Source organism: Symphalangus syndactylus, chromosome 15 (genome assembly GCF_028878055.3).
Source record: "Symphalangus syndactylus isolate Jambi chromosome 15, NHGRI_mSymSyn1-v2.1_pri, whole genome shotgun sequence".
Lineage (NCBI taxonomy): Eukaryota > Metazoa > Chordata > Mammalia > Primates > Hylobatidae > Symphalangus > Symphalangus syndactylus.
Window position 1 is genome coordinate 102,727,804 of NC_072437.2, and position 13,124 is coordinate 102,740,927.

A 13,124-nucleotide genomic window follows, 5' to 3' on the forward strand; every position below is an offset into this window, starting at 1 on the left:
TTTTGAGGCCTCCCTAGCCATGGGGACTGTGAGTCCATTAAACCTCTTTTTCTCTATAAATTACCCAGTCTTGGGTATTTCTTCACAGCAGTAAAAAAAATAGACTAATACACCCTTTATCTTTCAGACTTTTCTATATTTTTATAACTTTTTGTGAGACTTCATAAAAGTTTAGAAAATGCAGTAGTTAATTGCATTATTGCTAAAAGTGAAGGTCATCTAGCAGTCTTATTCACATATGGCCTAGTTTTTCAAGAGTTTTTCAGAACTTAGGTTGGCTAGAAAATCACCAGTCTTTTCTCATTATATTGTAGAAATTTCATCAATGAGTATTATCAGATGTTGTGTAAGACATTACAAAGACCCCAAAGGCAATAATCCTATATGTAAAAAAACAAATTAATAACAAAAACAAAAAACAAAACAAAACAAACTAAAAAGTACTGAAATGTTTTTCCAATAATTGAAAATAAATAGCTGTTCGGATGAATATAAAAATCTCAATAAATTAAATTCAGCTGCCATTTTTGAATAATTAATTGGTATATGTTTGATTATGTGTGCATATTGTGTAACAATGATACTGGCTGCAAGATAGCTCATATTGGGTTCTTTTTCTGCTACCTATAATAGATTTGTGAGTGTCTTATCAACATTTTCCAGTCTGGTTCCTCTTATATTTAGCATTTTCTAGTTGGCTGCTCCTATGTAAAGGTGAAGTTTATGATTATAAAGTGGAGTTAATATAACTAAATGCTATGGCAGAGGATGTTGCACTTTTGAAAAATGGGATAACAGGGACCATATTTTCTCCCGAGTAAAACAATTTTTAAAAAACAAAAGTAAATTTAAAAAACAGGGCTGGGAGCAGTGGCTCACACCTATAATTCCAGCACTTTGGGATGCTGAGGTGGGCGGATGACTTGAGGTCAGGGGTTTGAGACCAGCCTAGCCAACATGGCAAAACCTCATCTCTACTAAAAATACAATAATTAGCCAGGCATGGTGGCATGTGTCTGAATTCCCAGCTGCTCAGGTGGCTGAGACACAAGAATTGCTTGAACCCGGAAAAAAAATAAAGAACAGTTTTCAAAATGCTAGGCATCAGACAATGAATCACAGTGATTCTTTGGATATAAAAAGAAATGTGAGATGAGCCTTCTGATTGCCCCCAGCTTTCTGTCTTTTCCTAGGCTGCAGTGCAGGAAGGGAAAATCCAGGTGAATCTTGGCAGACAAGATGGAGCTGAGCATTGAAGGAGGCCAAGAAAATAGAGTTCATAGTACTGAGGACCAGAGAGGACAGAGCTGTAGAGAGACAGAGAACTCTGGAGATCCATAGAGGGTTCACCTAAGTATTCAGCAGAATACTGATCAACACATGCATATGAGAAAACTAATAAAGGTCAGAGAAAGAACCATCTGAAAAATTAGAGAAAACAATTTCTCACATAAAGCCTTAAATAGCACCTATTCCCACCATCTAGATTTTGAAACTTCATAATTCACTGGACGTTGGGAATAGTTCTAAGAAGAGTCATGCCTAAATTGGAGGTAATAATTAACTCCAGATTATACACAGATCTGACTCTGCTTAATAAATCTTAAAAACAAGACCCCAGTGAATTAAACTGTTTCCATAACCAAACTACATCTTAGACCAAAGTGCGGGAATATTTATAGGAGTACAAAAATATCCAGCACCCAGCAAGGCAAAATTTACAATATTTGGCAACCAGAGATTACCAGGCTTGAAAAGAAACAGGAAAATACAGTGCAAAATGAGGAAAAAAAAATTACCAACTAAACTTACCCAGATCTGACACAATTGTTAGAATTAGCAGAAGACATTAAACAGTTACTATAATTATAGTCCATATGTTCAAAAAGTTATGTAGAGACATGAGACACAAACACACACCGTTTAGAAACTGAAAAACAAAGATCAAATTGAAGTCAAATTAAGTAGACAAAAGGCAATGACACATATTAGGGTGGAAATCAGCAAAACAGAAAACAGCAACATGACACAGAAAATTAATGAAACCAAAGGATTGTTTTTTGAACAAAATCAACAAATTGATTGAAGGCTTAATAGATCGGTTAGGGAAATAAGAGAGGACACAAATTACCAGTTTCAGGAATGAGAGAGACAACATCACTAAGATATTTGAAGGATTATAATGGAATATTTTGAACAATACAATAAATTTGACAATTGTGTGAAATAGAAAAGTTTCATTCCTTGAAAGACACAAACTACAAAATATCACTCAAGAAAAAATAGGTAATCAGCATAACCCTTTATTTATTAAATAAAGAGAATTTGTAGTTAGAAACCTTCCCTCAAAGACAGTTGCAGGCCTAGATAACTTTGCTGTTGAATTCTACCAAACGTTTAAGGAAGAAAACAACATACTTAAAGTTGAAAGACTGAATGCTTTTTTCTAAGATCACAAAGATTAAACATGTCTACTCTTACCACTTCTACTCAATATTGTTCCACTATTCAACATCAACCTGTGACATAAGAAAAGAAAATACAAACAGCATCCAGATCACAGAGACAGAGGTAAAATTATCTTTATTTGCAAACAGCATAATTATATATGTATAAAATACTATATAATCTTAAAAATACTAGAATTAATCTAATACTAGAATTAAACCTTGAATTTAACAAGGTTACAGAATACAAGTTGAAAATACAGAAAGTAAACAATCAGAAATTTAAATAAAAACAATGCCATTCATAATTCCATCAAAAATTGAAATCTTTATAATATTTTCTCACCAGTGCTTTATCATTTTAAGTTTACAGGTTTTCCACATCTTTTTTCAAGTTCTCCCTAAGTATTTAAAGACGTGGAAGACCTGTAAACTTTAAATGATAAAGCATTGGTGAGAAAATAAGGAAGACCCTAAGTAAACTAACAGATATGTTTTGTTCATGGTTTGGAGACTAAATATTATAAAGATTTCAATTAACCCCAAATTGATCTGTAGATTCAACACAGTCCCAATTATTAACCCAGCAGATATTTTTATTTTTTTAAATAGAAAATTGCCAAGCTGATGTAAAAATTCTATGGAAATGCAAATAAAATAGCCAAAACAACTTTGAAAAGGATGAACGAAATTGGGGATTTACCCTTTTTGAGACTTACTTTAAACCTCCAGTAATCAAGTCAGTGTGGTATTTGCAATAAGAAACACAAATAGATGAATTGAACAAAAAGAAAGAATAGAAATAAAGTAACAGAAATAGACCCACAAAATGTGGCCCTTTTTACAAATATGCAAAGGCAAATCAGTAGAGAAAGAATTGCTTTTTCAGAAAGTGGAATTGGAATAACTGGTAACCTATAGAAAAAAAAGAACCTTTCCTTTAACCATGAACACTTTTTTTTAACATTACACTTAATGTAAAAAAAAACTAATAAATCTTATAAGAGAAAATGTATTAGAACATTTTTGCGACTTTCAGTGAACATAATATTTCTTTAATGACACGAAAAACACAACCCATGAAAAGAAAAAAAGAGATAAATTTGACTTCAGTGTTTTGAAAATACTGTTAAGAGAATGAAAGGAAAGTTCACATGCTTGGAGAAAACATTTCACCTTATATATCTGATAAAAAATTTATATTCAAAATGTATAAGAAACTCAAAATTCAATAATATCAATTTTAAAAAAATGAATCTAATTAATATTTGGCAAAAGATTTGAACAGATCACTAAAGATGCAGAGGAAAGGAGACTCTAATACACTATTGGTGGGAATGTTAATTATTACAACCTCTATGGGAAACAATATGGAAATTTCTCAAAGAACTAAAAATAAAGTTATCATTCAATCCAGCCATCTCTCTATGGTATATCTACCTAAAGGAAAATAAATCAATATATTAAAAAGGTACCTGCACTTGTATGCTTATTGCAACCCTATCAACAATATCAAAGATATGGAATCAACTGAGTGTCCATCCACAGATGATTGGATAAAGGAAAGACAATACTTCTACACAATAGAATACTATTTATTCCGTAAAAATTAAATCATGTCTTTTGCAGCAACATGGATGAAACAGAAGGCCATTATCTTAAGTGAAACAAGTCAGATGCATAAAGGCAAATATTGGTGTTCTCATTCATGTGGGAGCTAAATAATTTGTACACATGGACATGGAGAGCGTAATGATAGATAATGGACACTTGGAAGGGTGAAGATGGGGGGAGGATGATGAGAAATTACTTAATGGATACGATGTGTGTTATTGGGGTGATGAATGCCCTAAAAGCCCTAACTTGACTCCTATGCAATCTATGCATGTCACAAAATTGCACTTGTACAATAAATTTATATAAATAAAAGATACACAAATGTCAAATAAGCACATGGAAAACATGCATTAGTGAAATGCAAATTAAAACCACAATGAGATTCTATTACATACCTATTAGAATAGTTAAATTAGAAAGACTGACCATGTTAAGTGTTGGTAAAAGGAACTGGAACTCTCACATATTTCTGGTGGGAATGCAAAATAGTATAATTACTTTGGAGTATCACCTAGTAGTTTCCAAAAATGTTTGTGCTATACATTTTATATGATCCAGTCATTCCACTATTACATGTTAACTCAAGAGAAAGTAGGATCAGAGAAAAAAGAAACTATGCATACTGTGTGATTCAATTTGTATAGAAGTTGGAAAATGTAATTATCTGTAGTGATAGAAGGTAGATCTGTGGTTGCCTGGAGCTGGGGCAAGAAGAGGTAGGAAGGTAGGAATTAAAAAGGGCATAAGCAAACTTTTGGTGATAATGAATATATTTACAAGCCTGAGTGTAGTGATGGTTTTCACAGGTGTATAGTATGCCCAAACTTATCAAATTGCACACAGATATTTTCAATTTCATTGTAATGTAATTATACTTTAAAATAGCTATTCAAACAGACAATAAAACAAAAGCCTTAGTGTTTATAAGAATCACAGGGGCTTTGTTGAAGATCAGATGGTCATAGGTGTGTGATCTTATTTCTGGACTCCTTATTCTGTTCCATTGATCTACATGCCTGTTTCTGTATCAATACCACGTTGTTTTGGTTATTGTAACCCCTAGTATAGTTTGATGTTAGTAATATGGTTCTCCCAGCATTGGTTTTTTATTTATTTATTTATTTATTTATTTATTTATTTATTTATTTATTTGCTTAGGATGGCCTTGGCTATTCAGGTGCTCTTTTGGTTTCATCTAAATTTTAAAATAGTTTTTTTTTCTAGTTCAGTGAAGCATGCCATTGGGAGTTTAATAGAAATAGTATTGAATCTGTAAATTGCTTTGGGCAGTAAGCCTTTTTTTTTTTTTTTTTAAATAAGGAGTCTCATTCTGTTACCTAGGCTTGAGTGCAATGGCACGATCTTGGCTCACCATACCCTCCACTTCCTGTGTTCAAGCAATTCTCCTGCCTCAGCCTCCCGAGTAGCTGGGATTACAGGCATGTGCCACCACGCCTGGCTAATTTTTTTTTTTTTTGTGAGAGACAGTGTCTGGCTCTGTCGCCCAGGCTGGAGTGCAGTGGCACTATCTCAGCTCACTGCAAGCTCCGCCCCTCACATTCACACCATTCTCCTACCTCAGTCTCCTGAGTAGCTGGGACTACAGGTGACTGCCACCACGCCCGGCTAATTTTTTGTATTTTTAGTAGAGACGGGGTTTCACCACATTAGCCAGGATGGTCTCGATCTCCTGACCTCATGATCCACCTGCCTCAGCCTCCCAAAGTGCTAGGATTACAGGCGTGAGCCACTGAGCCCGGCTGTCTAATGATTCTTTATATAACTTAATCTGTACAAAAACCCCCATGACAGATGTTCACCTATATAACAAACCTGCACATCCTGCACATGGCTGCACACCCCTGAGCTTAAAAGTTAAAAAAAGAAAAACTCGAGAAACACTAATTTCATTCAATTTCCTTTAATGAGTACTTGTTACAGTAAAAGAGGTATAAAGTTCTGTTCCCAAGTCCAAACCACTTTTTAACTTAAATCTTGAGTTTTTCTGAATTACTCAATTTGAAGTAATTCTCTTTATACCTGAAAAATGGTTTTATTGAAACCTTTGAGATTAAAAAATATCATTGCAAGAAGCATATGACAAACATTCTGAGAGTACAAAATTAGTTGTAAAAAATAACATAATTTACCAGTAAACCCACTCATATAGAAATGTGCAAAGCCTTTTGATGTAAAAAGTTTTGTACACCGAGCACCTATTTTTATAACTTAGCTTCCCATGGAGAGATAACGGCTTGCGTGCATTTTATGTATCCATAACATACATACAAGGCTCCGTCTTTTCAATGGGATAACAGTTCACAACTCTTCGATTTGAATTGTAATGAATCTGGTGACAAGGATTTTTCTCTAATGGATTCCAAAGTTAGCCAGAACTTTTAATGTCAAGATGAAAAAGTGTGTAGTGTTATATTTTCTTCAATTCCTTTACCACAGGAGGCTAACTACACAATTTCCTTCATGTTTCTCATTCAGAAAAAAAATATTAAATTTGTGTTCAGAATTATTTGATGATTGCTTCTTTGTGCTGATGTTTCAATTCCTGAAGTCAACTTGGCTCTCACAATTTTCTAATGTCAGGTTATTGACTTAGGGTTGTATAAACATTTTTGTCTGGTTTTTGGATTTTCACTGAGAACGACCTTCCCTTAATCGTCTTCTAGATCCTAATTAGAAAGAAAGAAGAATGTATAGACTGTAAATGTTAGGAAATTTTAAAATTTAAGAATATATTATTCTCTGTATATCTATCAGAGGCCATTATTTTTTGTAATAAACCTTAGATTATATTTTCTTAATATCTTCAACTTATGGTGAAGCAAATATTATATTTTGATCAAAAGCATATATAAATACTAATTTGAAATTTGATAATTTTAACTCTTTAGAAAATTTGTGTGAATTTGGATATTTACATAGATTTACTGATACATTCTTTAGTTAAAAAAAAATCTGTGCAGTTGATCTTTTACTTTCAAAGGTCTGTATATTGGATTGGTTTAAAGTAAGATGTTCCTATAGCGCATTGATAAGCCTTGTGTCTTCTTTTGACTACTAGGATGTAATTAACCCAGAAATTCCAAACTTGTAATTCCAAGCTTGCAATTTACTCTAGGTTCCACAAGGGAAATTCTTGCTCTCTAAATGTATCGGAATGTAAGATAACTTAAGTGGAGGAATTAGCAAATTCACGTAGTGTAATTATGAAATAAATTGTAACGCACATGTGATATATAAATATATAATCTACACATTTAAATGAACATTTTGTAAAAAGCTATATTAATGGTTTTTTGCATATATACATTTCTTATTTACTTATATCTGAAACTGTAGCATCGTCTCACATAATAACATTTTTAAGGATTCAGGTCCACTTGCAATCTACATTTGTTTATCTCTGATATTCAACAATTTCTTTTTGACTTAACTCTTGTATACACAAAATTATGTGTATACTTAACTTGTATATACAAAACATTACATATATATATATATATGTATATATGATGGAGATTATACACTTGAGTCTATCTCAATGGTTCAATATGCCTAGCAGTTTACATGAGTATGTGGACTTTTCCCTTAATATTTGTTATTAGATTCTGATAGTATAGAACATGAGAAATTTATTTTCTGATTGTTATCAAAATGCTTTTCATCAAAACTGGCTAGCTTTTCTCTCTGATCGATAACAAGTTTCAATAAAATACCTTAAAATACTTTCCTATTCTTTGATTTCTCTTCATGTAACAACAGAGGCCATATACCCACATTACTATAGCCAATACACTTACCTTGAACTTTTTTGTTGGCTTGCAACTTCCTCACAGGTGTGTCTAAAATTAAATTGTTGTAGTTAGAAATACTTTGCAATTATGGCTAAAATCAGACAGGAGACCATGGTTAGGCAAAACAGTGTAAAGTCTTAAATAAGTATCACTTAAACATGAAGATTATATTTAATAGTAAATTTTATGATCCTCAGATTTTCACATTTTTTGATAAAAGACAAGTAGACAGACTGTTTTCCATATATCTTAATGCATGTTTCTTAGTTGCAAAACACATTGTTTCATTATGGATTTTGGAGCCCCACGTAATGTGCCATTTTTGCAAAATGACTTACATGATTTCTTCAACTTTTTGTAAAAAACATTGCCTTATGATGAAGGGTTATTAAATGTCATATAAATATTAACACAAGTATCTTCCCAGAGTTAGCCACCCATTTTTGCAGTCATACCTATGTGCAATGTATGCCTCTGTAAAATTATCACTAAGATCAATTTGCGATTCCTTTATTGTACATGAAGACAACAAAGTAGCATTGACCTAATGATTCTAGAAATGTTATAATAAGTAATTCAGGAAGAATATGCCATCACCCTTATTCCACCCCCCAACCTGATTCAGTGTCAGTCCTATGAGATCCTTTTAAAAAATTAACTAATAAAAGCTTTCGTATTTAAGAACTGCAAGTGTTTCAAAACTGCTGTTTTGTGTTGTTATAGTTGTAACATATTTCCCAATTCTCCTGTTTTTCTTTTAGTTTTTTGACAAGACTACCTGGTAGGCCTAAATTCACATTTTCACTCAGTTTTTGGGCATTTGAGATCAAAGAGTAAATATGGTTTCTACAGTTACTTCATTTTTCTACTTATCTTTTTAAATTTTTTCTCCAAATTTTGACTTCTTTTATATGTATCATCTATACTCAGCATGAAGTCCAATTTTTTCTATTATATACATGTTTTCAATTCGCTGAAATCATATAAAAAGTAAGCAATGAAACTGTCACCGTGAATAGTTTTGGCTATGTGACACCAAGCACATTTTTTAAAAGAGAAATAACATTCAAAAAAACTTACATATTCTGTTTCTGTCGACTTAGCACATTTTCACATGTCTTTGCCCCCAGAATATAAGGCATATAATCATTTATAAAACCACATTAATACTAGAGTAAAATACAGAACTATAGAAAACTCTCATTATGTTGGATAATGGGGAAAAGTCTGTGTAAAACAGTGAAGTCTGAATTATGAAATATTCTCCAGTAGATACAAATAGATGTAAGTATAAATATTTCTTAACTTCAGGTTCATTTGGTAACAAAATAATGGCTTCTAAAAAATTGTCAAGAAGAGACAGATCCAACCTTTAATTGGTGCTCAGGCACATTGCTTATAGTGGACTTATTAAATTCCAAATAGCAGTTAATTGTATAACTTAAAACTGCATCATAGAAGTATTTGCCAATTTCTTTTCAAAACAAGTGTGCTCACTCAGATTTCCTTTCATAATTTTGATAGAATCCAATTAATGAGGTTTTGCTATGATAATATTCCAGAATAAAAAACGTTCAATGTGTCAAGCAAATACTTTGAAAGAACAGCTTGATTAATGTGTAGAAAACAGGTTTGCTCCTAGCAGCTTTCTGTTCTGTCAACATGAATGAGAGTTATATTAGATTATGTTTAGAGCAGCAAAACATGGGAAGATAAACCAATTACTTGAATATGTTGGCACAAGGAAGCACCCTGCATCTTATTTCCTAAAGCATGCAAAGTACTCAGTTCAATTATTTTGACATTTTATTTGCATGTTTGTTTTTTGTATGTTTCCATGGCTATGACTATGGAAAGTTAAAGTTGGGTGTGAAACATTACTTAATTGACCATGTTAATGTCAACTGATGATTGACAGTAACATTTGATGACAGCTTACTTTGTGCTGAACATTGTTCTAAGAGCTTGTCATATGTTAACTCATTTAGACTGTAGGTATCATTACTATCCTCACTTTCAGATGAAGGAAACAAGCAAGAAAAGAGTCAACTAATTTGGGATTGAGTTGGGGCTCAGATTGAATGCAGACCTACAACTCGATCTACTATTCTCTATAGAGGTTGCAAATCTTAACCTCTTATATTGGCAGATTTGCAAAAACCTTCAAAAATGACTTTTTGTTGTTCCTTTCGACATAGTCTGTTATTCTCCTTTAATTGCTTGTGTCATTTCAGAATGCATAGTTCTAAGGCAAGCACAAAAATTTTATGCATTTAATGAGAAATTTTTTCAGTTAAGGTCTCGGAAGTATATCAGTGACAAATCACAACATCAGTACTCAAAGTACCACTTAGCCATGTTAATAGTCATGACTTAAATGATTGAGAAATACACTCAAATGATCAAAAGTACAAAAATGTACTACATGTATCACAATGTATACACTATGAACTGTTTAAATAGAAAATTCAGTTTTAGGTAGAACTTATTGAGTTGAAGAGCATGGTTCAGATATGTATTAATTGGCCAGACCTTGAAAAAAAAAAGTCTTACATAATGTAATCTTTACTAGCTTCTTTTATCAATGCCTTTTAGGATCTAGACAAGGGGATACTTGTGACTCAGTAATGACCTGATGGTTTTAGATAGCTGGAAAATAGAAAACAAGCATGTCCAATTAATGCTGGTCTTAGTAATTCTACCGCATATAGTGTCTTTCCTACAAAAGGCAAAACCTTGGAGAAATGATTTGATAAAAACTTTATGTGTTTTTTTGTTTTTTCATAATTCTACAATAGTTGACGTGGCATTGTGAAAACTGATGCCTTACAGATATGTAGAGAGATCATACGCTGGGAACTAAAGGAATAAACTTCTGGGATGAGCAGAGACAAGAGCTAAGAAAAGAGTTCATTAACTAAAAATTGAATGTCATATACTTAACTTGTAGCAGTTATGTATTTTCTTGGCTGAAGCAATTCTTTAGTATTTAACTGGATTTTTCATAGTGGCCTCAATAACAGGGGCTTATCAAAGGGGAAGAAAATATACTTACCTGAAATTTAAGCCTAAATGAATTAAAGCAATATAAGCTGATGCAGCTACTAATTTATTGATTCCCTGAAAAGCACTAACATTCTACAAAGCTGCTTACTATAGCAAGGACTAAAAGAAAAAAAAAAGAATTCAATTTAATCTTCATAATGTGTTTGTCTCTTCCCTCAAACCCTTAGATTTTTTTCCCAGCAGACAGTTGAGCATTTAGGGGTAGATAGTGAATTCTTTGTTAGATCCTACAGGAATCTTTGGTTCCGTTATGGCTCTGTTGTGCTATGTACTCTTAGAATTCTGGGAGGAAACTTGTATTTTTCAGATATATATATTTCTATTGAGGGAAAATTCAATCATTGGTTGAATTAAAAATGTTTTAACTATGACTGACAAGTTTCTAAATACTATTTAAGAGATTTTACGTTTATTCAACTACAGAATATAGAAATAATAATTGCTAAAAATATAGAAAGTCCCAAGATAATTTACATTTTCTTGGACATAGTGATAGAGTTTTAAAAAGTATAAGCTGAAAAGCTGTGTTTTGGATAAACATCAAACTTCAGTTATGTTTCTCAATTAATAGTATATTTCAAAGTGCCTATTTGATTTTTCTAAAGAATTTAAATACATATTTCACAAAAATAATTTTTCTGCTTAATACTTTCCTTGTTCAAAAATGAAGTATAAATTTATTTATTCAAATGCCAATTATACAAATTATATATCTATATAAACACAACATCTTTGAATAATTACTATGCAGGGTTCATGTAAGATTTTGAATTCTTTTTTTTTTGTTCTTAAGGTTCATTTAATGCCACAGACAGAGAACATTCCATAAAAGATTAAGATTAATTTTAAATGCAAAATAATTTATATCTGCAGGTATAGATTATCACTCAAACTGTTAGAAGAAACAGATATTCATTCCCAAGAATATAGTTTTGGAAAAGGATGTTACTAAATGCACTATTTTTGGCTATATGTATGCATAGAATTTAAAGACATGCCTTGATTGCTCTTATGGGGGCAGTGAATATAATTTTTTAAATATAAAAAGCATATCAAATTTGGGCTTGTTTAACAACTAGCAATTTAACAATTATTTCCCTTTCACATACTTAAAAGGTCCTTAAAATTATCTGAATCAAAGCAAAAAAAATATTCATTGCTCCCCAAACTTTATACCATAGAACTTTTTAAAGACTGTTTAAACTAGTAATCATTTCTTCATAACTATTAACTACCATTGAACCAATCCATCTATTAAGACAACAGAGGATGTTGTCTTTTTTTTTTAACCTAATTAAAAGAAAAAATCTGCTTGTTCAGTCTTTAAAAAGTTGAACTCAGTCACTAGAACCTGTTAAGGGGGTTAGTCGTCGTCCTTTTACTAACCTCCCTGAAGGAGTCTTTTAATTTCTTCATCTTCAAATAAATGATCATCACCACCTTCAATGAATTTGGTGACCTTGGTGACCTCTGAGAGGATACATATTTATAGCAGAAATTGGTTTATATAACAAAATAAAGACAGCGGACTTAATGTCATAAATAATGGCATCTGCCCAATAATGAATTCCAGTCCAACACTCGATTCTTTCACAACCTTTAGTGCTGTTTTCTGACATAGTAATATTCTTACAAAGTTGTTGAACAAAATACTGTATAAAAAAACAAATATGACTGCCATTTATGCTTAATTCCTTATTCTTGTGCTTTTTTCTTGTTGGTATGGAAATGAACAATAGAATGAGATAGAGTAGAAAACCTGTAGAATGCCTCACAGATTATTTTAGACTTGTATATGGATAGCTTAGGTAAAGTCACATTCTTATTTTCCTAGAAATGCTGACCTTCTTGGAACAATTTCTTCAGAGTTTCTTCTGTTTCTCCACCTCCAGTAGAAATCCTAGTGTATTTTATTTCAGGACCTATGAGAAGGACAATGAAAAAGGTCTAAAACAGAAGTAGGCAAACTTCTTCTGTGAAGTGACAGAGAGTAAGTATTTTACACTTGTGGGCCATGTAGTCTGTATTGCAATTGTTCAACTCTGATACTTCAGTGTGAAAGCAGCCTTAGGTACTATATAAACGGTTGGGAAAGACTGTGTTCCAATAAAATTTTATTTCCTAAATAGGTGGCACAAGCCATACTTGCTCACTAATTGTTTAAACAAATACTTAAAGAATA

General features: G+C 32.1%; 1 protein-coding gene across 11 annotated transcripts in view; it reads right to left on the minus strand.

Annotated features, from left to right (window-relative positions):
- Positions 1 to 5,969: 5,969 nt before the first annotated feature.
- POSTN (periostin) overlaps positions 5,970 to 13,124 on the minus strand; it is a 35,942-nt gene continuing 28,787 nt past the window's right edge. For 6 of the 11 annotated variants that reach the window (XM_063618930.1, XM_055244994.2, XM_055244992.2 and 3 more), the window contains 3 exons: positions 12,787 to 12,864; positions 7,883 to 7,924; positions 5,970 to 6,751 (listed from right to left, as the gene is read on the minus strand). In XM_063618930.1, coding sequence (XP_063475000.1) covers positions 6,714 to 6,751; positions 7,883 to 7,924; positions 12,787 to 12,864 — 158 coding nt within the window. In that variant the 3' untranslated portion in view covers positions 5,970 to 6,713. Of the gene's footprint in view, positions 6,752 to 7,882; positions 7,925 to 12,328; positions 12,413 to 12,786; positions 12,865 to 13,124 lie in introns of all 11 variants that reach the window. The other 5 variants (XM_055244993.2, XM_055244991.2, XM_055244987.2 and 2 more) reach the window with 1 other exon arrangement.